This window comes from Neurospora tetrasperma (assembly GCF_000213175.1).
Source record: "Neurospora tetrasperma FGSC 2508 unplaced genomic scaffold NEUTE1scaffold_6, whole genome shotgun sequence".
NCBI lineage: Eukaryota > Fungi > Ascomycota > Sordariomycetes > Sordariales > Sordariaceae > Neurospora > Neurospora tetrasperma.
The window spans coordinates 3,097,333-3,122,183 of record NW_009799104.1 but is presented as its reverse complement, the minus strand read 5'-3'; the positions used below and the strand labels follow the sequence as shown (position 1 = coordinate 3,122,183).

Below are 24,851 nucleotides of genomic sequence, written 5' to 3'. Positions count from 1 at the left end.
CGAAACCCCACTTTCATCCCAGAATCTGCAAGTACGGAGTCGCCAGGCAATATTGGCTTTGTTTACTTTCAACCTTTCTGACTTCCGACATCAACCACGGCGACTTGCTTCTATTTCCGCGGCCAGGCCCCTGAAATCACCTCGTTAAAATCGAAAGACATTCAAAGGCATTCAAGTTACCATAAGCCGACGACTTTAAGAGCTTGAAACCCGGGGTTCACACCGCCTAACCCACATCACATGTAACGCTTTGCATAGCAGTGCTTGAATCCATCCAAAGCAGCATCACCCACACAAGCGAGTTCGCAGCCGACATACACCATCCGTCTATCGCTCCACGGAACCCGTTTGGGAACCGCTACAAACCATTCACAAATTTCATCCATCGGCATATCAAACCATATAATTCCCAATGGCTCTCTCATCATCATCATCGCCCAGTGAGGCCGTCTCCAGACGACAGTCTCTTTCCATCGGCTGCGCTCCAAAGAAACAACTCAATAACATTGAGGTCCTCAGTCTGATGCGCCAGCAACGAGAACACCCAAGCCCACTCCGAGAATGGTCCCCCGTCCATCCAGGCATCCAGCTGAGGGTCAACCTGCTCAACAAACTCATCTCGGACCTCGAGCGTACCCATCTTCGCCTCCAGCAAGAGGCTCAAAAGACGCAACAAGCCTCCCAAATAGTTCAAGACTTTGCCGCATGGCCATCCATAGCACCCGAGTATGCCGCGATAAGGGCAGCCAACCCGTGGCTAGCAAAACAAGCCGCCAAGTATGCTCGACCAGTCATCGAGAAGGAGTATACCCAGGCTATTGCTTTTTTGCAAGCTAAGCAGAGGAGAGAACAGTTACCAGAAGGAGACAAGTTAAAAATGATATCTGGGGAGGAGAGGACACCAAGTCCGGCGTCGAGTCCCGAGGAACACCGCCAGCTTAGGAAAAAGGCGAGTAGTCAGGACCTGCGATCCAGTCTGATCACCCACCAAGGTTCGCCTGCTCCCCGTAGGCCAAGGACGCCCCCTGAGAAGGAAGGGGGTGGGAGACCAAAGACGCCCGAAAGGCCCACCCCTACTGTTACGCGACGACCGAAAAAGACCCCAAGCCCGCGACAAAGACCACCACCAGTCAACGAGATCAAGAAACTGCGCCTCTCCCCACACGATTCGAGCAAATCTTCGTCTTCCAAAACCCGCAGTACTCCATCCGGTCTGTCGCCCAGTCCCATGACGAACCACCTCTCGAAACCGAAGGCCTCGCCGTTGGCCTGCCTAGAGTCGATGGGCATCGTTCTCACCCCCGAACAAAGACTCGAATTTGCCCAGCGCGCCGAACAGCTGGAAGCCATGGCATATCTCGAACTGCGTTGGCATAGGTTGCACTACGCAATGACTGAGATCCAAGGATTCTGTGTCCGGGGGCTCGCTGAGAGGGAAAGCGAACGGATAGCCAAGATGATGTACCCAATACGGAGACGGAGGTCTACTGCTACTGGTGGTTCTGGAGTTTCTGCGCTGCGGGGGTTGCTGGCGGGTTTGGACGAGGACGACGACTTGACGCTCTTTGGTAGCGACGACGATGACGACGAATTCGAGAACGAACTGTGCCACTACGAAGACGAATGGGAGGCCGAATCAGAGGATTCGGACTTGGACGACGAATGTGACTCGGGAGAAAACGATGACTCAGACGAGGACAACTTCCCCGGCTCGGCAGTTGCCTACAACAACCGCAAATATGGTGGTCGCGGTACCATCAGCACCAGCACTACCCCAGATCTCTTCGCCCGCGCCGGAGCACAAAGTAGACTATCCATGTCCGTGGACATCGAACAGCAGCAGCAGCAGCAGCATCTTCCTCTCAATCCTCACCATCCGCCCCTGCCAGACACACCTCCCGTCATCTCTAGCATCGGAAATGACATTGCCCTTCCAAACATCGAAGCCGGACCCGAGGAGCCCATCGCCCTAACCCCTCCCGCTACCCCCAAACCTGCCCCCCGAAAAATCAATCTAAACCCGCGCAACGTGACCCTGCCACCTTCCAACCCGCGCGCCTCTACGTTGAACCTCAACCTTGGTCTTGGCGGCGGCAACCTAAGAAACAAACCGAACCCGGCACTGGCAAAAGAGATTGATACCCTCTTGCCCTGCGAAAAGGAAAACCTGCCTAGCACCCCACTGAAGACGCTGAACATCAATCGGAGTAACGCGCGGCTGCTTGGTGGGACGGGTTTACTCACGCCGACGGCGTCGGGGCAGAGCAACGGTGGGAAGAAGGTGGGGATTGTTGATCTGGGGATTAAGAGCAGGCCGCCTGTGTTGAGGAAGTTGGGCGTCATGTCAGCGAAGGAGGTGGATGGAGGAGGAAAGGGTGATGCGGGAGGGAGGAAAGAGGATGCTACAAAGGAGAATCAACCGCCTGCTGTTGGGAATGGCAATGGTGGTGCAGGAGCCCCTGGAGGTGGCAGTAGTAGTAGTAGACCTGGGCTACTGAGGCCGGGGTTGGGGAGGAGGTTTTCTTATCATGCTGGTGGTGGAAGGGTTTTGGGATGATAATTGTGCTCGGCCATCGATCTCTAGCAATGAACTATGCAAGGGTTTCAAAAAGGGAAAGAGGGAGAGAATGAACATCTTGTGCATGAGCAGGAAAATAGAGGTAAGATTGCTAAAAGTTGGATCGTGACCCACCAAGGGACGAGACTGGAACATTCCAAGCCTGGAGGGATGTCTCGGTCTATATCACAAGTGGTCTTCCTGTCTTGCATATTTGCCAAGGGGAGATCTGAACTGAGGAGCTCTCATTCTTGGATAGCGTGACAAACGAGCGACTGCGAATCGCACGTGGGAACTTGGATTGAAGTGAACAAACAAAGAAGCATTTACCGGTATGCATATATATACACAGCCCATGGACTGGCGCATTTCTAGTTTAGTGTTAGGATTACCAACGATACATGCACACTACAATGATATTCGTATTACAGCCAAATGCGTCCATCCCTATTGTCTTCCCTTACTTGAATCCTCTTTTCAGACTTATTCATCATTGTTGCTGGTCCCATATGGGGATCTGGTACATACAGTAATAGTTTTGTGGAATCGGTGTGACTATATAACCCCCAGTAAAAAGCAAATTATTTCATCAACAAAAAAAAACAGCTGCATGGCGCAGCGGAAGCGCGCCGGGCTCATAACCCGGAGGTCACTCGATCGAAACGAGTTGCAGCTAAAACTCAAACTCTTTTTTTGCGTCTCTTTTCTTTTGCTCCTTTCTCCTCCCAATCTGTGTTTCACTCTCTTCTTTTCATTTCATTTTTTCTTCGGGGCGGTACCTCTGTTTCTTGGCCGGCAAGGATTTCTCGCCTACAGTACCAAATCCGACTGCGTGCATATAACCTGCAGTGCGGCTCTTTTTACCATTTTGCCCTTTTGCATTTTGCAATACCCCTGTATACTACATGCACTACAATACCTACACTAGTTCTACACTATGGAAGTGCAAGCTTGGCGGTCCTGTGGTGTATACTGTGTACCAAAACCCAATTGACTGGTTGGCGAGACCTTGATTCAGTTCTTTAGTGATCGTTGTTTGTTGGGCAGGCAACAATAAGTTGGTAGTCTAGTTGGTTAGTTCCGGCCCAATTTGCTAATCCCAAGTGCGTGTACATAGTAAGCTTGACTCGTCCCCAATAACAAGCTACTATCCGGTATAGTGTAACGGTTAACATATCGCGTTTTCACCGCGAAGCTCGGGGTTCGATTCCCCGTACCGGAGTTTCTTTTTTCGTTTTCCTCGGCTTTTTAGCTTTTTTGCCCGTCTTTTGCTTTGTCTTTGTTTTGTGTCATTGTTCCTCCGCGACATAAAGTTTGCCCGTTACATGTTACTTATATCTTTCTCTCTGCAGGTTTTCGTATGCTCACCTTTTCTTCGTTTAGTTAAAATAAGCATGCGTCATACAGCATCCTTCGATACAATTTCATGGGCAGATTCAATCTTACAGAGTGACAGATGGGGAGATACCACGATTTTAGCTGTGCTGCGAATACCTGTTGAACTAAGATGACAAAGAATATCTCTTTCTTTCTCTCAAGAGTGATTCGATTTCTTGCCATGCACACTAGGGAACTCGAAAGTAAAGCCCATCAATCAAAACGAGAAGCAACAAATTAGGTTGCGGATCCAACAGGATTGAAATGGAAATTGTATGTGCAAGATTTATGTTCATATGTACAAATGCTCATGTCAAGATATTCACAATGAAAAAAGTTAAGTAGGTTCACCAACCAAAAATCACCCTTCCATCACTTCATCAGTCTTCCACTTCTCATCACATCCCATCCGCAGGCATGCACACACCCCCTTCCACTTGCCCTGGTACTTGCTTACACGCACTGCGAATAGTAATCATTCTGCTTTTCGCACTTATAAGGCGACACGCAAGCCGTCGGGCCCGTCCAGCCTACACCTCCGCACTGATACCAGTGCTGCGCGAGCTCAGCGCCGACAGTCGAGGTAGTCTTGACCGACGACAAAGTCAAGGTAGCAGTAGTAGGCTTGACAGTCGACGTCACAAGCGTGGTAGTAGCAGCAGCCTTGCTCGTCGTCGTGCTCACCGGAGCAGCATAAGAAGTGGAGGAAGTCTTCACCGCAGCAGAAGATGACGGAGCAGCAGCAGCAGTGGAGGAAGTCTTCACCGGAGCAGAAGACGACGACGTAGCATCAGGGACGGTACCGCTAACAGAAACCTGCGCGTACAGCACACCGCGGCCGTTGGTGCCGACATAGACCTGCCCAGCGACGTTTCCGGAACCGAGCACCTTGCTAGAGGCCACGGCGATGGAACCAAAGCCCTGAGCACCCTGGACGTCAGTCCAAGTAGCGCCAGCGTCGGCGCTAGCGTACAGCTTGTTGCCGTTGGCGCCGGTGCCGAAGGCGTACAAGTTCCATGAGCCAGAAGCGGAGCCGACACCGAGGGAGATGGACTGCGTGTTGGTGAGTCCGCTGAGCTTGGTGAAGGAGACGCCAAAGTCGGTCGAGCGGAAGATGCCCGCGTCCGTGCTGACGTACAGCTCGCCAGCGACGGTGGGGTGGGCGATGATGTCGCGAACGGCCTCGGCAGATCCCAAAGCGTCAGAGACGGCGGTGAAGGTGGCGCCAGTGTCGGTGCTGCGGTAGAAGGTGCCGGTGGTCGAGCCGGCGTAGAAGACGGTGTTGTTGCGCTTGTCAGAGGCGATGACGGCGCCCGATGGGAGCGAGGCGACGGCGGTGAAGGTGCCCTGGTTCTGCGAGCGGACGACGCCGGAGGTGCCCGAAGACCAAACGATGGTGTCGGCGTCGGCAGAGTAGGCGACCGTGCCGCTGCTCTTGGTGGTGTCGGTGCCGTTGTGAGCGTGCCACGAGGCGCCGCCGTCCGAGGATACGGCCACCTGCTGCGCGCCGGAGCCGGAGCCGATGCGCACCACGTTGGCGGGCTTGTTGCCGGCGTAGTCGACGTCGGCGGAGCTGGCCCACTGGGGCGTCATCCAGGGCGTCTTGGGAGAGGTGCCGAGGTCGGAGCTGGCCTTGAAGGTAAAACCACAGTCGTCACCGACAGCCGCGAGAAGCTCGGAGCCACCGGGGGCGGAGGCGAGACCGAGGACGGCCATTTCTTCGATGCCAACGGCCAAGGACTGGATGGTTACGTTGTGGACGGTGTCCCACTTGGTCAGGTCGTGGCCGCCGTAGACAGTGAGACCGGTGGCGTAGAGCCAATGGTCGCTGTCGAGGGGGTTGATCTCGAGGGATTCGATCATCCAGCCGAGATGCTTGGTATCCTGAGAGAGGAAGCCAGTCTCGATCCAGGGAGCGTTAGGGGTCTGAGAGTTAAAAAGTTAGTATAACGTCGAATGAGTATGGGAGAAGAGAGAACGCCTTACGGTCAATCCATAGTACTGGTTCATGTTGGGATAACCATCCCACTCCCAGATGGGAGACCAGGTGGCACCAGAGTCGGTTGAGCGGTAGATCTGGGCATCGGGCCACCACAAGTTCAAGCTGGCAACCATGATGGTACCGGGGTTCTTCATGTCAACACCCAAGCCACCAAAGCCATAGGCGAGGTCGCTGCCAGAAACGGGAGTGATGTCCTTCCAGGTGCCGTTGGTGATGTCGTAGCGGTAAACGGCACCGGCAGTGCCATCGTAGGGGCCAGTACCGTCGCTGTAGGTAAGGTAGAGGGCCTTCTCGGTGGGCTGAAGCTTGCACTTATGAGGGAAATACGTGCCGGGCTGGCCAGCGACGGCGGACCAGGTGGCACCAGCGTCGTTGGAAACCCAGACCGAAGAGGTGCTGTTAGTGGCGGAACCAACAAAGATGCGGGACGTGGCGCCGTTGGTGGTAGCCGAAGTCGAGTCAAAGGTAACAAAAGCAATGCCCTGCTTGTCGTTGTTGAGGCCAGTGGTATCGGATGGGTCTACGACATAGTCGCCGACAGCGGTGAACGAAGACACCTTGGAGAAGGTGACACCACCGTCTGTGCTCTTGTAGAGGCCATGGCCGCTGCGAGCACCGAAGTAGATGATTTTGGAGTTCTTGGGATCGACAGCAAGTCTCTCGCCCATGCCGCGACCGGGCATGTTTCCTCCAACCTTGAAGGGCAGCTCGGTGCTAGACCATGTAGCACCTCTGTCGGAACTGCGGATAAGGGTACCATTGTTGGGGTCCCATCTAGAGTTGTGTTAGCCTACAATGAAGGGAACGAAGAACTGATCCATGACTTACGAGTTGGTGTACATGCCGGTAGCGGCATAGACCTTGTCGGGATCTTGAGGATCGAGAGCAACAGCATCGATACCCCAGTTGTTCCTGATGATTGTATGGTCAGCGTGCGGGTGACTAGGGGAGTTGACGATGGCTAGTATTTACCATTTGTCGTCCGTAGTGATGGAGTCGGTAATGGCAGTCCAGGAGTCATCGGCATTCAGTCTGTAGAGACCACCAATATCGGTTCGAGCATAGGCAACGCCCTTTTCTGTTGGGTGGAAGACAAAGCCAGGCACGAAACCACCACCACCGCCAATGTTGACATTCTTCCAGGAAGCAGCAGCCCTCACAGGAGCTGCCGCGGCTGCTAGAAGCAGCTGAATGACCGAGATGCTCTTCATGATAGTCTGACACAACAGTTGGAGGTGTCGTTCAGCAGAGCGTCCCAAAACGGTCGATACAAGAGGTCATAATGCAGTTAATATATGTATCAAGCACGTCCCAGTACCAGAGATCAAGACGGATCCCCCCGTTGGCCAAGGCCATGGCATGTCGACCCGTCTACCCGGAGAGTGCGTAGACTATGGTCTGACAGTTTCTGGAAGCGCTGCCATGACTGTGAGTCGGTGTAGGTGGGGGTGGCGGAGAGATCATTTCGTTCGAGGACGACTGGCGTGCTGGAACGTCATGCTCCATGGTGGAAGGAGATGAAGGAGAAGGAAGATGAGGAGGAGGCTCCAAAGAGAGAAAATGATCGAGGAGTCCGCGAATCGGTTGGTTTAGCGAAAAGGAGTCCAGTCCACACTTTCGGGCCCGAGATGCCGTTGTTGCTACTTTGGTGTGTGGAAGCGTGGAGCGTCAACCTCCGCGTTTCACTTTTGGGGCCATGGCGTGCTTGTCAATGGCAGGGGACAGGGACCAGGGATGGTGATAGCCGAAACCGAGGAGATCATATTGCATGTGAGTGACGGGCAAAGGCAAGCATTGAAAAGGGCGGCTCTTCCTGCAATCTATCTTGGATCACCGGGTTGTTTCTGTGGAAGAAGTCTGGTGATGTTTTTGTTTTGGTTGTTTGTCGTTGCCAAGGAGAAGTGGGGGTGCACAGGTTGCTTGCTGATGTCAGTGCTGTTAGCAGGAGACCGCATCCTGGTTCGTGGCCCCTTTGATGTCGGACTTGTTTTGCAGATCAAATGGAACAACAACAATCGGTATAGAATCAAGACAACTGCTATATCCGGTTTTGGTGTTTCTAACCCTCATTCCCAATTTGAACCCCCGAACCCGAGGCCATTTCCTGTCTAAGAGTTGAAGAATGGAAGAACTCGGTTAACATGCAGCATCAGTATCCAACCCTAACCCCAAGACACACACCGTAGATCCTCCTCCTTTCTCCTCGTCGTCTTCATCTTCCCCGCACTCTTCCATTGCCTCTCCCCGCATATGCATCGCTGGCCATGTTTCGGTCGGTGGCATGCACACCGCGTGGCAGCTGACCGAGGATTTCCTGTTGGGAAACACCAAAACACCCGTCGGAAGGACATCATGACCGTAACCACTTTCTCTCTCTTTCGTCTCACCAATCTGACCCTGACCGTCATCCTCTGTCATCTTTAGAGGCCCTGGAAAACTGGAAAGGAGTATCAGAACCGCGGGTTGCTTGGATAACTCTTATTCATTCAACTTGCATACGTCTTCCCTTGTCTCACGAAATCAGTCCTCTCTGTTTTGATACTCCATTATCTTCGCCTTGTTAGTGTTCTGTTCTTGGTTCGAGGAGTTCAAACCTCTCAACACCTGCCAAAATGTCCTTAGTCTATCCGAGCTCAACCCCGGACTGGAACAACCATCAAGTCATTCATCGCAACACGCTGCCTCCCCGGAGCCACTTCTTTCTCTACCCAGACAGCGAGAAAGCATTAACTCGTGATGTCTCCTTGGCCAAGGCCCAGCTTCTCTCTGGCGAGTGGAAGTTCAATCTCTCCAAGTCGCCTTTGGTAGGTCCAGTGGGCTTCCAACACTTTGATTCCTTCACGGATCCGGACTGGAAACCCATCCATGTCCCGGGCATGTGGCAACTTCAGGGCTTCGGAAAAGGCCCGCATTATACCAACATCAACTACCCTTTCCCGGTGAACACTCCACATGTCCCCATTGATGAGAACGAGTGCGGACGCTACGTGACCCATTTCCAACTTGCACCCGAAGACAAGGACCACCAACTGCGCCTTCGCTTTGAAGGTGTTGACTCGGCTTTTACAGTTTGGTTGAACGGCAAGAATGTCGGCTACTCTCAAGGCTCGCGAAATCCAACCGAATTCGACATTACCACCTATGTGAATCTCGAAGGAGATAATGTTCTCGCTGTCGAGGTCTACCAGCGATGTGACGGCACCTACATCGAGGATCAGGACCAATGGTGGCTGAGTGGCATCTTTCGCGATGTCTGGATACACAAGTTTCCCCAGAAGTCTCACTTCAAGGATGTCAAGATTCTGCCAACCCTAGACAACGAGTACAAGGATGCCAAGCTATCTGTGACTGTTGAACTTAGCAGCCCGGAAGAGTTTACTTTCAGGTTGCTGAGACCCAGTGGTGGCGAAGTCATCCAGGGAACAATATCTGGAGAACAGTCCACTGTTATGGAATTCAACATCAAAGACCCCCTAAAGTGGACGGCCGAGACGCCGAACCTCTACACGTTAGTATTGAGCATGCCAGATTGTGCTCTGACCGAGAGGGTCGGTTTCCGCCGCGTTGAACTTCTCGATGGCGTATTCTCTGTCAACGGAAATCCCGTCAAGCTGAGAGGCGTCAACCGGCATGAACACCATCCCGATTTTGGGCGCGCCGTTCCATACGAGTGGCTCAAGAGAGACCTGATTCTCATGAAACAGCACAACATCAACGCCATTCGGACTTCCCACTACATCAACGACCCTCGGCTATATGAGTTGGCGGACGAGCTCGGCTTGTGGATCCTGGATGAAGCTGATTTGGAATGCCATGGTATCTTTGTTGTCGGAGGTGATGGCAACAAGATGCTCTCTGACAACCCCGAGTGGAAGGAGGCGTATCTTGACCGCGCACGCCAGATGGTCATGCGCGACTACAACCGCCCTTCCATCATCATCTGGTCGCTTGGAAATGAATCCGGCTACGGCAGCAACCACAGAGCCATGTACGACTACATCAAGAGCGTCGACACCAGTCGTCCTATTCACTATGAAGGTGACTGGAACGCTCATTCGGCCGATATCTTCAGCAGAATGTACACATCGGTTGACGACATGGAGCGCTACGCCAGGGAGCCGTCGTGGGACAAACCTTTCGTCATGTGCGAGTTTGCCCATGCCATGGGCAACGGACCTGGTGCTCTGAAGGAGTATATTGAGCTTTTCTACAAATGGCCTAGACTAATGGGAGGTTTCGTATGGGAGTGGGCGAATCACGTATGTATCTCGGAGGTTTCCAATCTTCCATCCGTTGCAGATGACTAACAAATAATCAGGGCCTGAGAACCAAAACCGAAGAAGGAGAAGAGTACATGGCCTACGGCGGTGACTTTGGAGATGAGCCCAACGACAGTAACTTCGTCTTGGATGGCCTTTGTTTCTCTAATCATACTCCTACCCCTGGTCTATTAGAGTACAAAAAGGCCATCGAGCCTGTCCAGACACTAAAGCTTGAAAACGGCAATCAGGTGCGAATCATCAACAGATACGACTTTGTGACTCTTGACCACCTCAAGTGTCTCTATTACTACTCGGATGATGAGACCGACTGGGTTGAGAAACGGGAGGTTAAGATCCCCAAAGGTACCTACAGTCACAAATCATCACCAACTCTCCAAACCAAGTACAAACCACTCACAAAAAAACAACAGGGGTCAAACCACACGAACAAGCCCTCATCACCATCTCCGACCTACTCGACGCCGAAGCGCTCCAAGCCGCCGGCCGCCACGACTGCTACGTAACACTCGAATTCTCCCTCGCCAAAGCCACCAACTGGGCAGAACCCAACCACATCCTCGCCACAGGCCAACTCCCTCTCACACCCCCGCACAACCCATTCGCCAACCTCCCCGCCGCCACCAACGCCCACTTCGACCTCCTCTCACCCACTCTCCTCTCCATCACCGTTCCCGGCTCCAACTCCACCACCTACGAATTCGACCTCTCCATCGGCGCCCTCACAAGCTGGAAACGCTCCCCCTCTTCCGCCAACATCCTCACCACCCCACTCACCCTCTGTCTCTACCGCGCCCAAACCGACAACGACCACGGCTGCGACTTTGGTCGCAACTGGACTTCTTCGCGCCTAAACATGGCCAAACACCACCTCCTCTCCACATCCTGGGACCCTTCCGCCTCTCCTCAGACCGTAACCATCAAAGGCCGCTTCGCGCCCCCTGTGCTCAACTGGGCGCTCGAAACCACGACCATCTACTCCTTTCTCGAAGGCGGCAAAGTGAAGGTCAAGATGCACGGCAAACCCGTAGGTAACTGGCTGCCGCGTGCATGGGCGCGCTTAGGATTAGAGGTTGGATTGAAGGATGTGCACTTTGCGTCGTGGCAAGGGCGCGGGCCGGGGGAGTCGTACCGCGATAAGAAGGAGTCGCAGCTTATGGGGTCTTGGACAAGTACCATTGATGAGCTATGGACTGAGTACGAGTTCCCGCAGGAGGGGGGAAATAGGACGGATGTGAGGTCGGTGGAGTTTAGGACGGAGGGGTGGGAGATGGTGCTGGGAGCGAGGTTTGTCGAGCCGAATGGGGAGAATACGAGTTTTCAGGCGAGTAGGTATACGGTGATGGATGTGGAGGCGGCGAAACACCCGTTTGAGTTGCATAAGAAGAGGAGGGAGGATGTGATTGTTCATTTGGATTGGATGCATCATGGTTTGGGCACTGGGAGCTGTGGGCCGGAGACGAGGCCGGAGTATACGCTGTGGGCGGATAGGGAGTATGAAGTTGAGATGGTGCTGTATTGAGTTTCTTCGGGGTTGGAACATTTGTCTTTCATGAGCTTTGAGGTTGGGGAGGTGGTTTGTACAGCATAGCTACCTAAGGTAGTTGTGGAAGCCAGAACATCATCATTTGGTTAAAGTCAATGGTAAAAGCAAAGATTGGAAACAAAAGAAAATAAAAATGAATGACAATAGTGAAAAGCCCAAGGAAATTCATACTGAGCAGCAGCATACATGCCACTCGACAATAGTCGTGTTCAACACATCCGCGAACCATCAACTATCCTTTGCATGATGTCCTATATCAGCCGCACCTCCATCTCCCTTGTCAAGCTGGCCAGTCGTGGCAAGTTACCGCTCACTTGGATTGAGTAACTGTCCAGTTTCTCGTAAAATGTGCGAGCCTCCCCCTCTGACGACCTTGTCACTGGTCTAAGTATCATCCCCACAAAAGTCGGTTGACGAGACAAAGGAAATTTGCACCAGCATCCCATGATAAGAAAGAGAAGTTTTGAGCTATCTCCTTTTCCAGAGACCGCTTCTTCAAATAGCCATCGAGGAGACCCAACAAGACTCCTTTCAGATGTGAAAGGTGATGTAAGTCGCCATCCTTTTGTAACTGTATCAGGAGTGTCCAACAATCTAGCCGTATGGTTTTGCCATATCATCTGCACATCCATAACTAGCCCTGTAATATTGAGGCTCAGGGGAATTTTTCCGTTGCGTGACAGTTCAAGAATCCTTGGGTTGTCATTCTCCCAATCTAGTAACAGTTCGCCACTATATTGTACCCTGATCCTCAGACAACTGTCGAAATGGTTGATGTCATCAGGCTTAGACTTTCTGGTTCTCCAACCAGCCGCTGTCCAGCTGCCAAACAATTCTCTCCGGGCCTCTTCGAAGCTGGCTGGTAACTCAGAAGATTTGCGCCATTCGTGTCTCCAGCACAGACTGTAAGCCAAGCTGAAAGTAAGGTTATTGTCGTCGGCCCGCTTGGGCTTGAAGAGTCGTTCATCTTTAAACCATCTGCGAAATGAGCACGCCCAGATCCCGGGTTTCAAACTTAGTTGCCGAGATTTCGCCCATAAGCAAAGAGGCAAAATGGGTAAGCCACAGAATAACTTGAACACCGAGTCTCCCGCTGCGAGCGCGTACATTTCCATCACACCACTGATGGCGTTCAAGGCATCAGAGTCGTAGCCAAGCTCTCTCAGTCCGTATTCACTGATTCTTTCCCAGGCCGTCAAGGGATTGTCCCAGTCGGTCACTTTCGGAAACACCATCCCAATGTCCAATTCTTTAGGCGAAAATGGACGAATCTCATCACAGTCTTCTCCTGATTCGCGAATAGGAAGCGACAGTACTTCATCGCCGTGCATCTCATGACACTGAAAATAGACCATGAGATCCGTAAAGACGAGCCTACGCTTCGACAAAAGGCCTTCTTGGTATGTCCAACCTCGGGTATTCCATTTAGAATTGGTGATGTGATCCGTTGGGGGTTCATATAGTACGAGAGAAATCTCGTCGCTGATTTGCACTCCCACCTGCGCAAGACGAGGTCGCGAGCTTACGCCTGGAAGTCCGTATTCCGGTCCATCACCAGCCGCGGCAATGATTGTAAGAGTCAAGTTTGAATATATCCTCCCCATGTTCAAGATCTGTGTGTGCTTGACGGCCGCGTCTTCTTGCGGGATACAGTACCTATCTACCCACAGGTATCGGTATCCCAGTTGCTTCACGACCCGTATCGCGTCACTGATGACCAGGGGTATCTGAGTAGGGAGAGCCAGACCGTTCCCACCATCGCGGTTGATCGACTGAACAACTGGTCCGTCGGTTGCCTCAGCTGTGCCCCAAAGGTAACTGAGCGTAACATAGTTTGCCACCTGATTTGCAGCATCCTGCTTAAGTGGGAGAGGGACGACGTGGTCCGTAATACAGTCAACAACCAGAAGCCCTGGTATTCTGTCTGCGTCCACTTTTTCGCAATGGGGATGTGTCGACCGGCAGAGCGTTAGCCATTCCCTGATGAGATTCAAGTCGACCTTGTTAGGATCAAGTTTCCTTCCGAGAAGGCCACCGCCGACACGTTTGTTTCGTGTTAGGGTTCTGCCCCCACTGTCAACCACACGCAAAATAGGCTGCGGAATGGGACGAACTCAAAAATTTCCGCGATTTTCTATCTTTCGGACTTTGCACATTTGCAAAGCCGCGACGTCTTGTACACAAGAGCGAAAGAATAGGGGCTTCTCGATCAGTGACTGTCGTATAATGCTTTCAAGTGAAAGGTACGGGTTTATTACGCAGTACCATTGTTTTTGATTTGTTGGAATCAGATTCAAGCGAGCTTGGCACTGATACAGAAAAGCACAGAACGAACAAGCCGGTACATGGCTATCCAACTTGCCCAGCAAGCCACTGTATCCGGATCGGGAGCTAATCAGTTGACTTGGTTTAGGTATGATTTTCTGCCCGCAACGGCAACTTGGCTGGTGAGTCTCGTCTATGACCTTCATCTTGTACCCCTGCGATACAATTATCTCACAGTCATGAGACCCGAATAGTGAATTGAAGTCCACTTTTCTGCAAGTGCTGCACAGATTTGGGTTCTTTTCATCGAAGCCCATGTTTGGGCCGGCCTTTTTGCCCGCCATTTCGTCACATTTGTCCTTCTCCTTTCCAGTATTCCTGTTGCCTTTCTCATTCGCGTCACCACTGTCACGGTCGTGTCTGTGCATGTCATGTGACGGTATTCTGAAGCAACAACACAGAGGATGCTTGAAGAAACGTGTACGCCCAATGGCTAGGTACGCTGTGCCAAGGGCAGAAATTTCATCAAGAGATAGAGACTTGACTTGATGTAAGGAGCTGAAGTGCGGATATAATGATGATATGAATGCGTGGTGCGCAAGCGAGAGCTTCCTCTGTTGTTGCCTCGATCGTTCTGAAACCCTGGTTCGATATTGATACCTTGGGCAAATGGCGGCAAAGGACAGCAACGAGCAAAAAAAAATTATGAAAAAAATCTGTGCATATAGTCGTCGTAGACACTAACGGAGGATCGGTTGCGATATGGAGCTGAGGGGAGTCCTTGTAGGGAGTCGGGATTGAGGCTGTTTCTGCGTATGTGTGCCCAATGATGCCATAAGGAGATGAAGTCGCAGAGGTTCCCAGAGCCTCACAGCCTGATATATCTATCAGCTGATGGAGCAGCCAGCAGCGGCCTCCATTTGCGGGCCTGTACTACTGAAATGTCTTGACAACGTGGCTTGCATGGTTTTCTGCATAAAGAGGCCCTGCGGGTCGGCATTCGAAGGCAATTGGTCCAGCACTAGAGGCAGCCCGGTTAGTTTACGTTCCTACACTAGCTCACTAGCAAGCAAAGGGGAGAAAATACCTAGAAAACCATTTCTATCAAAATACCATCCTGTGGGTATCCCCAACCCAATTACCACCGATCATCATGATGGAGGCTTAGTGTCTCCAACTGGAAGGCTCCGTGCCTTCCGTATAAGGGTCCATCTTTACCCATCACCGCCGTACTTCATGGCTTTTGAGAGACGCACTAGATGATCGGCAGCGATTGAGGTTCACCTAAGCCGAGGTTGATGTTTCGTTAACGCAGGGACAGGAGAACAACGAAGAACAACGCCAACTAGACAACCGGATTGACGGCCATATGGCAGGCCTAAAGTCAAACCAAGAAAGGCGAACATCCAACCGATGGTCAATTAGCCCTGATTGATGGGTAGACAACTGAAGGTTGAAGGTTGAAAGAGGGAAGATGCCCGGAAGATTGGAATGATTCCAGGCTCTACAGTCAGCAGTTGTGGGTCGCGACTGTCACATAGCCTTCCATTATAAATTGGAGCAGCCTGTGATACTGTTCCCACACTCAAACACCTGTGCAGTCTTGGCGGATGTGTGCGAATGCACACACACACGACTTTTTGGCAAAACGGACCATCGATGAGATTTCATTTGCTTATATCTCTACTAAACAAAGAGATGAAAGAAAACGGACTCAAGATATAGAATCAGCGTATTTAAGACTATTAAGATAATAGTCTTTTCTATAGGATAATTGAATTTCTTCATCTTCGTCTTTCGGTTCGATGGTCCGTTTTGCCAAAAAGTCGTGTGTGTGTGTGCATTCGCACACATCCGCCAACACTGCACAGGTGTTTGAGTGTGGGAACCTCGATTGGATCATAGGTTTCATCCAAAATGGCTTTCTCTTTTCAACAAACCAAACCACCAATCAAACATTCTCCCTACTCGCAGCCATTGGGAAGGTAGGCGATCCGAGCCCTGACGAGTATTTCCCCATCTGCCCCTTCCACTCTCCCTTCCACTCCTCCAACCACCCCCTCACCTTACCCAACGCAAAAAACATCACTCTTCACCGAAGTCGTCCACGCTTCCTCAGTCATCAATCCAACCCGGCATTTCTCCCCTCTCCCCAAGTGGAAGCTCCTCCCCAATCCTCCTCCCCATCCCCAAACCCCCGCAAAACAGGTACCACCCTCCCCTCCCTCACATCAACCATACCATTCTCCCTCCGGCTTTGATATCTTTACGCGCGACTCCCAACTCCACATGCAACCACCGCACAACCACCTCTTCCCAAGGCTTCATCAACGCCTCCAATTTTTGGTAGTCATGATCAAGATCCCGGTTCCGACGCTCATCTCGAGGTATTGATACAGCTTATGCTCCATACCTCCTCACCACCAACCCCATTCACCTCATCGATGCGACCGATTGATTGATTCAACCGCCTATTCTAGGTAGGCACTCAATTACGCTTGGATGTCCGATCCAACCATCTCCAGAACGCGCTGGAGCCTCGTTTACACGCCGGCTCGGAAGCTCGCCTAGTACTTCTAGGCACCGATTCGGGTAATTTTTATAGCTGAAGATAGATCATGCCTCGTGCTAAGTCTGGTTTTGGTGCGATGATACTATACACTCCGACAGTCTAGGTACCCTAGGTACAATCGGATAGACCTAGGTAGTCATCCGGCATTGCACTTCTTCCAATGAAGCGGTGATCTGTGTCGGTAAAAGCGAGTTCCGTGATCTCGCTTGAGGGGGGCATGTGGCGTCAACTGAAAATACTGGCGAGCCTTGCATAAGTTACGTGGGTGGGTAGTGATTCAAAGACTAGCTTCATGTTGGATAAGCAACGAAGCAGATGAGGAGCTAGAAAGAGGACATATAGGGAGCCTTGTACGTGATTCATGATTCGGTGATCTCATTGAAACATATATACAGTGATGGTATAGTATGGTAGTATCGTGGGTATGAATGAGATGAGTGTGGACCATTGACTCCATGCCAATTCCAGTTCCCTTTTCACCCTATTCCGGTCCAATGCGGAAAATGAATAGAAAAAAACAAAGAAACAAAAAATTGAGCTAACAACAAATGGGTATAATAATTTCTCTTCTCCTTCCTTCACTTTGTTTCACTCCTTCTCCGTGAAATCCTCTCATCGAGGGCCATCGTCTCTAGCGAGACCCAAGCTTATGAACCCACCTCTTCAGCATCATCCTCATACCTGGCTTCTTCTCCTTCTCCCCCTTCACACCCTTGTGCACCGCAAAGGTGGTATCGACCACCAACTTCGGCACTTCACGTGCCTTTTTCTCTTCTTCCACTACTTTCGCTGTCGTTGGCCTCATATCCATTGAAGGCCTAATTTCCTGAATAGGTGCACAGTACGTCGATGCCATCGAATCGTCCCTCTGATGCCCAAAGTAGTGGTGCTGAGAATGCAGTAACCCTCCGCCCACCAGCGGGTCCGCCGACCTGTTCCTCAACGGACACATTCCTTGCAGTCCGTGCCGAACCTTTTCGCTAATAGGGCTACCCAGTTCCTGATCGCTTTGCGCTTCCGAAAGTAAGCGGTGTCGCATAAAGTTGGCACCGGTGCTGGTTGCGCGGCGCGGGCCGGGTAGGCGGACGTTGCTGGCAGAAGGCGCGGGTGAGGTGCCCCGTTCGCTGATAGCTTTCTTGATAGGTTGGGCGGGCATGGAGTGGCGTTTTGGTTTGGCCGATTGCGCTGGTGTTGCTGGCTGTTGTAACCGTGGTGTTTCTGCGTCGGACGGCTGCCTGCTTATTGGCGGGGTGCTGCCCTTTGAGGAGCACAAGGAGTCGGATGCCATCGGTCGTGACCATGTGTGCCTGCGGCGGGTCTTTTCGTTGCCGGTCGTTGGACTTGTTGGTGACTTGTCGTCCGAGCAGGGGCTGGAGTGGTTGTGAGTGCTGGGAACGTAGTTTGGCGACCACCCTGATCGCAGGACTATCCATAGGGCCGTGGTCGAAATGAGAGACTTGGTGGCTTCGTCGATAATGCGCACGGTTCGCTCCGGCTCGGGCTCAGGCTGGGTGATGCCAATCCCGGAATCAGCTTCACTATCTTCTGGTGATGAGGTTTGTGGGCTCGAGGGGCAAGACGATGAGCCACCCCGGCTGAGAGCATTGACTGAAACTGCGCGACCAAGTGGCCTTGGCGGGAAGCGACCATAGGACGAGGAGACAGTGGTGTAAGTGTCCTGGACAACGAGTGTACAGTGAGTTAGGGTTGCCATGACTGGATGGCGTCGTGACAAGGGGTTGAGAATACTGAATGTGAAGCGAGGATATTCGGGCGGCGGCGCAGGTGTATCCGCTGGGGATGTAGGTGGTGTTTTGCCAGCGCTTCGGCGAGCCCAGCGGGCTGTCGTTACATGACCGCATTCATCGACATGGACAAAGTCGTAGGACCCGTTAGGCAACGCTTTGGCAGTCCAGATGGATCCATCTCCCAGTACAATCTCCGTCTCCTCCGAATGCTTGACCGGGCTGTACACAGCAAGAAGCTTGCTCTTCTCAAATGTCTCGTCACTGTCGCCGCTTTCCGAACCCTCCCGCTCCGACTCGTCATCATCCCGCTTCATCAACACTAGGTCGTCGTACCCAAGCTGGCGCTTGACCCCGAAAATGCCCGGAAATCGCTTTGCTAATCGGGGAGTTATCACAAGGCCGGCGATCCGCGAAGACGGAAAGACCTCAAGCATAGGGCGCGCATGGCCATCAGGAGAGACCGCTTTAAGTTGTAAAAGCAGCCTAGGTAGAACTGTATGCATCACCTTGAGATTTCCAAGCTTCTTTGGAGTAGGATAGCCAAGGTAGTAAGTGGTACTGGTGCTCTTGCGCGAGGTCGTCCGACGGCGGCGGGGACGGCGACCTGACTCGGAGTGACCGTCGACCGAGGCGGCCGTCTCGCTCATTTCGGAGTCAGAGAAGACATGGTGGTCGTCATGTTGCATCTCAGGCGTCTGGGGTTCCACCACATCGGGTTCCAGGAAGCGAACTAAGGGCTCGGGAGTGCGGCTCCGGGGAATGTACTCTGATGCTGGCCGTTGTCGCAAAACAGGCTTCTTTGGAAGGGCGGTAGTCGTGGTGGTCACGCGGCTCTTTGGTGGTGAGAGAGCCGAGAACAGAAGGGGAGGCCGTAGCTTGTGCGAAGAATGGGAAGACGAGGGTCTGTTGGAGTATTCGTGACCGTGCATGCTGGCGCCCGAGTGAAGAAACATGGTGGTGAGGTACCCCTAGGGCCCCGGAGGCCCTTTCCGTTTGGGGTCGACAGGATGTGTGTATGGCAAGGGAGGAAATTGCTGAGTGAGATCGTAGTAGGAAAGTGCGCAGGGGTGTGTATGATATGGAAGGAACTGCAGTGCCGTATGAGGAAGGGTCGAATATGTAAACCGTTGCCGAGTCCGTCTCAACGGAACCAGCCGCGATGTTAAGTAGGTAGGTGTTGGTGCGTAGTTGGCCGTCCCCCCTCTTATATGAAGTCTCGATATTCGGAACCCGGGAGCCGATTGAAAACAATCCCCAGCTATATCCCCCTGCTCCCAGAGCACTGCCACATGCGCAAATCCCGAAACACGGGAACTGAATCAACTCAACGGTCAACAGTGGACTCTAGCTCTGGCGCAATCCGACGAAAGCGAAACCGTTCCTCCCCGTCTCAACTGAACACTAGAGAGCCCTGGCTGATGAGCTGGCCTTCACATCGATGGTTGTATACAGAGTTGCAGGTCGAAATGCGGTTGCCTAATAAACAGTTGGCCAGTGGTGATGAGGGCGTAAGAGCTAAGAACGTGGTGAAGCAAGGGGGTGATGGAACGTTATATGAGAGGTCTACCACGGCGGTCCGGTGGCGTCGTATCGGAGAAAACAGAAAAGTCGCGAAAGAAAAAAGGGAAAGAAACAAAAACAGGATTCCAGATCAACAGGAGATACACCTTGGGAGACACCAGGAACGTGGAGACAGCACGGAAGAGAAGAAGACAAGGAAGGCCCTGATGATGTTTTGAATTAATTAGCCGTTCCGAATGGATAAGGTGAGGAGCTGGAGAAAAATAAGACCCTGGGCTACCGGAGCCTCTGGAGTTCTTGAGGAGCCCGAGAGAAGCAAAGCCTCGGACGTTGTTGTGGTGTGTGGAAGGATGTCAAGAGAGAAACCAAACAAATCAAGGGGGACCTGGGCAGACTCGGAGTGGCAGGGGAGGGAGCACCAACAAAGTGGATGACCAATTGGCGTCCGACTGTCACCGTGTCTTGGCCTCACCCCTCTGACTGACGGGGTTCAAGCCGTGGCCGAGCTGCGAGGAGCTCCGAGAGGTTTGGAAACGGTGGTGTTGCTGTGCCAGTGGCCGGTCACGACACCCGCGACGCCCAAAGAAGAAAAAAAGCGACGGCGGAAGCGCACGGCAGATCCTGCTAGATCCTGGTAAAGGTAAGCGGGCAGGGGACTGGCCAAGCCCTGAGCTAGCCTGGTCAAATTAAAAAGATGGGGCCAGTTCGGTGCCGATGGTGGATGACGGTGGACGCCGGCAACGGTGAGTCGCTGAAATCGGCCGCCGATGTGTCAAAACCGTCGGACGTTGGCGTGGGCTTTTTCCTTCGGCGGCGGCGGCGGTACGTAACTCGATCCTTGTGGATGTCGCCAACACTCTCCACTAGCCAAGCGATGATGTATGTATTCCAGCGAATCCTACTGCGTGCCGAGAGTGGATCAGCCTGACAAACCTTCGAATGAAGAACCTCGCAGCGAATTCTCGAATTGTGACCGGGGTCGCTGATTTGTCCGTTGGAGATGTTTTGTGGTGGAGGTTTAGTCAGACGGGTAGGTATCGCTGGGCTGAAGCCTGGTGCTGCTGGACGACGAGCAACAGAGAGAGAGTCAGTGTGTGAGTGCGTGTATGTGTCTAAGTGTGTGCCACGAGGCCGGACCAGATGGCCATGAGCGGTCCTGGTGTTTTGATGTCGGCGACGAAATCCGAATGTCATAGCTGACATATATATGATTTAAGAGAAGGTGCAAATCTCGTGGCAATGTCCAGCAGCTACTATTTGCGCCGCAAAATCACATTGCCGACCAATCCGACCCGACTGCCAGGAGAACATTTCCCCAAAGCATCGGTGGCGACAGACTAGAAACCCAAAAAAGACTTGGAAAATTCAAGACACCAAACAGAAACAAAAGGCTGGCAATGTGTCCATTTTCTGGGGAAGCCAGCCAAGGTTCGCGTCAAGCAGCCGTGACAGTGTATAGTGTACACTACTATCTTAGCATGTCTTGGGACGTGGCCGCTGACTGGACCTTCTAAGCGATACCTATGTTCCCCAAAACAGTTCCCTTCCCTCGTCATCAGTCTCAATTCGTTGCTGGCTGGTGGAAGGTCAACTCGGTCATACAACGAAACCAATTGAAGAGTTCGTTTCAAGACGCCAAAGTCCCCGGCAGTCCCAGGCGGGGTTGATACGTTCAACTGGACATGGTCCGTGTAAGTTACATTTTGCAAACAATACAGCGCTTGCGTACACGTACTGCAACAACACTGCAATACGCCAACGCCAAGCATGTGTACGTCACCCGCTTAGGCTGCAACTGTGACCACTGTAACTGTATGTAACAACAATGTCATGTGCCCAAGCTGGTCCGTGCCCACAGCTGCTGTCGTCTCCCGCCTGCCTGCCTTTCAGTTCGCTTGTCAGGCTGCTGAGACGACCGCGGCGACTAACGGGGCTCGAAGCACACTGGTGTCGCTGGCGACAGACAACATTCGACGACGACCACTCCTTGCGATCAGACCAACCACACGCCAGCCCAACCACATCTCTCCCAACGCGACCGCATCAACGACGCCCCTCTTTGGTATGATTAATGACGAATCTGAATAATTGAGAAGAACGATACCCGCCGATAAACGAGCATCACCAAACGAAACCCCGATACGGCCAGCCCGACGACAGCACCCCCACACCTGCCCCAACCCCGAACCTCCACATCCGATAGCGATACATACTCCATTCAAACCAAGATGGCCAACATTCTCGACAGTGAAGCCGGCACGGAGCTCTTCAAGCACTATGAGACGGAATACCAGCTGGTCCAGGCCGACTTGGTCCAGAAGCTCGACCAAATCTCGGAGCTGACGGGCGAGCCCAGGAAAGCCGCCCTTAGCACGGCCGAGCGCGCCCTGGAGGAGGCCGGCGAGCTGCTGGACCAGATGAACATGGAGAAGCAGAACGTGCCCAGCTCGTCGCGGACCGCCATCAACAAGCGACTGCGCGACTACCGAAGCGACGTGGACAAGTATCGTCGCAAGCTGCAGACGCTGGCGACCGACCGGAGCGCCCTGTTCGGCGGCAGATACACCGATAACCCGGGCTCGTCGAGTGGCGATAGGCATTTTGAGCAGAGGCAGCAGCTGCTATCTGGTGGGTGGTGGACAGAAGCACCTTATACTTGGCAAGAAGAAACGGAATGCTAACTATTTCCCCCGAAACGTAAAAGGCACCGACCGGCTCGATCGGAGCACACAACGCCTCAAGGCCAGTCAGGCGCTGGCCGCCGAGACAGAGGCCATTGGCGCCAGCACCCTGGCCGACCTGCACCGCCAACGCGAAGTCATTGAGCACACCACCACGATACTATACGAGAGTGAAGGCTATGTGGACCGAAGTGTCAAGACACTAAAGGGCATGGCACGCAGGTACCACCCTCCCCTTTTGTCCCGATGCGAAGCATGATGATTAGGTAATACTGACCACTTGCGCCTCTTCCATTAGGATGGCTACGAATCGGATAATCACCATTGCTATCATTACCGTGCTGGTTCTGCTTATCATTGCGGTTATCGTTAGCAAGTTCAGGTGATTGTCTTCAGAGAGCTGAGTGAATCCATAAAGAAGGAAATACAACAGGAGGTAGAACAGACAGGGGTATTCAGTGACATCACAATATATACGAACAGGTGGTGGATGATTTGGACTGTACCGATGGAGCGTTTGTTATAACAGAGACATGTTCCAGTTGTTTTTTCGTATCGTAGGGATGGTATCGTACGGGGGGTTGTATTTTTACACAGACGGCGTCACAAAGGGAGGTGGTTTCGAAATTCAGACGTATTTCTTTCTCATGACCATACGGCGGCATTGCTTCCATGGACGTTCCGACATCCGACAGGGGAAAACGGCTCGCTATGCCTACAACAACTCGCCGCCACATGGGTAGCGGATCGTTCTATGATTTCAAATGATTCTCCTCTGAGACATACTATCCCTGACTTTGGTCGGTGTTGACCGGGGCCTTGGTTATAACAAATTTTCCGTTGGCCACTGTTGCTTGAATGATTTGCGTTCAACCACACCTCTGCTGGGATGTGACTTGGTAGCTTGGTAGCTCTACAAGAAACAGAGAACGAGCCATCGACAAACTCGCTATTTCTTATGCCCAAATTAAGCTTCTTTGCCACCCTGAAGAACTGTGGTGTATATCCCAGCAGAGGTGTCTTGGTAACTCTTGCACACTACAGGCCTATTACAAATGAGTAGACTAAGAAATTTTCCATGTGATAGAAACACGCATCACTGCAAATCAGGTCAAGACATCTTCGAGATACTTTCGTTGTTGTTGTTGACATTTGCATAACCCCACTTTCACAGATACATTGTAACGGACCCTCAGACCTTCACAGCTCCAGTTGAACTTTAGGCGGTGAAAAAAAAGTCCACCGGACTGATGTTCCGCAGCTCAAGCTGCAGCTGGAGATCGCCGGTCTCTCCCCGGCTTTCCCACTCGTCTCCATCTTCACCAATTCTTCACTTCGCGATGGAGTCACAAGACAAAACACCAAAACCGCTTACGGAGCGGACTTTTGGCGAGGGGAGTTCCTTAGGTAGGTATGGAGTCGTCGTCGGGTCCCATGGAAGCCATGGACCGACGGAGAAAAGCCTCGCTCCACTGTGGACCCTCTCTCTCTCTCTCTCTCTCTCTTCCAGTGCAGCGGGACTGACTGTAGTGCAGTGGGCCAGCTGAAAGTCTGAAGGGATGGAACATCCGGGATGGATGGAAAACGAGGGACGGATGAACAAATTGCACAATTTTCACAAAGTACACAAAAAAAAAATCGGAGGACACAAAATTCGGATTCGGATTCGGATTCGGATCGATGCGGGTTCGGATCGATGCGGATTCGGATCGCCGACATGAAATTTCTCATATCAACGTGGTGAAGTCTTCACCAGTCACGTTGACTTAGAGTTGAGACGGAAGCAGACAGAAAAACCCCGCCCGGCCGGCCGTGAGTCGGAAACGGAGTCAAGAAGGACCCCGATGTCCGTTGCGATCCTATCTTTGTTGTTGTTGTTGTTGTTGTCAAGTCAATCAGTCACGCTTCGGCGCTGGGTTTTGATTTGGGCTTCCACACCTGTAGGAACTGAAGCAACGGGACGATGTCACTGTTGCAACCACCAATGCCTGGTGGCCGTTTCGGCAGGCCTAGCGTAGAAGATATGTCACAGGGCAGAAAGAAAGAAAGAAAGTCCATAGGTAGGGCGGGCAATGACTTGATATGATACATGATACATCACTGATGGGTGGGATTCGAGATTCCCAAAGATTGGCAGGGGGCTTTTGTTTGGAGATCGTCAAACGGTTTAAGAAAGAGAGGAGCCAATTACGTGAAGAGCCGCTTACATAACGACCTTGTGGGCTTCTACCGACGTGTACTGCATGCAATGCATATCAAAGCTCAGAGCTCAAGAGCTAGTGATGATGCCAAGGGTCGGAGG

General features: G+C 52.3%; 6 protein-coding genes across 6 annotated transcripts; 3 read left to right on the top strand and 3 right to left on the bottom strand.

The window, feature by feature from the left end:
* Window positions 1–412: 412 nt before the first annotated feature.
* NEUTE1DRAFT_88316 (uncharacterized protein) lies at window positions 413–2,557 on the top strand (the record flags this gene model as incomplete). Its single annotated transcript, XM_009856348.1, has 1 exon — window positions 413–2,557. The coding sequence occupies one exon, from the start codon at window positions 413–415 to the stop codon at window positions 2,555–2,557; it is 2,145 nt and encodes a 714-aa protein (XP_009854650.1).
* A 1,830-nt stretch (window positions 2,558–4,387) lies between these two features.
* NEUTE1DRAFT_88314 (uncharacterized protein) lies at window positions 4,388–7,353 on the bottom strand (the record flags this gene model as incomplete). The annotated part of the gene is made up of 5 exons (XM_009856347.1): window positions 4,388–4,558; window positions 4,619–5,860; window positions 5,921–6,710; window positions 6,765–6,848; window positions 6,909–7,353. The coding sequence occupies 5 exons, from the start codon at window positions 7,145–7,147 to the stop codon at window positions 4,388–4,390; spliced, it is 2,526 nt and encodes an 841-aa protein (XP_009854649.1).
* A 1,195-nt stretch (window positions 7,354–8,548) lies between these two features.
* NEUTE1DRAFT_148971 (uncharacterized protein) lies at window positions 8,549–11,909 on the top strand (the record flags this gene model as incomplete). Its single annotated transcript, XM_009856346.1, has 3 exons — window positions 8,549–10,195; window positions 10,255–10,561; window positions 10,630–11,909. 3 exons carry the CDS (start codon window positions 8,549–8,551, stop codon window positions 11,736–11,738), a joined length of 3,063 nt encoding a protein of 1,020 aa, XP_009854648.1.
* A 244-nt stretch (window positions 11,910–12,153) lies between these two features.
* On the bottom strand, window positions 12,154–14,863 carry NEUTE1DRAFT_124911 (uncharacterized protein; the record flags this gene model as incomplete). The annotated part of the gene is made up of 5 exons (XM_009856345.1): window positions 12,154–12,333; window positions 12,506–12,521; window positions 12,870–13,858; window positions 14,021–14,520; window positions 14,773–14,863. The coding sequence occupies 5 exons, from the start codon at window positions 14,861–14,863 to the stop codon at window positions 12,154–12,156; spliced, it is 1,776 nt and encodes a 591-aa protein (XP_009854647.1).
* A 2,348-nt stretch (window positions 14,864–17,211) lies between these two features.
* Window positions 17,212–19,300, bottom strand: NEUTE1DRAFT_88306 (uncharacterized protein; the record flags this gene model as incomplete). The annotated part of the gene is made up of 2 exons (XM_009856344.1): window positions 17,212–17,258; window positions 17,311–19,300. 2 exons carry the CDS (start codon window positions 19,298–19,300, stop codon window positions 17,212–17,214), a joined length of 2,037 nt encoding a protein of 678 aa, XP_009854646.1.
* Window positions 19,301–21,867: 2,567 nt separating this feature from the next.
* Window positions 21,868–23,201, top strand: NEUTE1DRAFT_118297 (uncharacterized protein; the record flags this gene model as incomplete). Its single annotated transcript, XM_009856343.1, has 3 exons — window positions 21,868–22,496; window positions 22,573–22,771; window positions 22,848–23,201. The coding sequence occupies 3 exons, from the start codon at window positions 22,097–22,099 to the stop codon at window positions 22,933–22,935; spliced, it is 687 nt and encodes a 228-aa protein (XP_009854645.1).
* Between the last annotated feature and the right edge of the window lie 1,650 nt (window positions 23,202–24,851).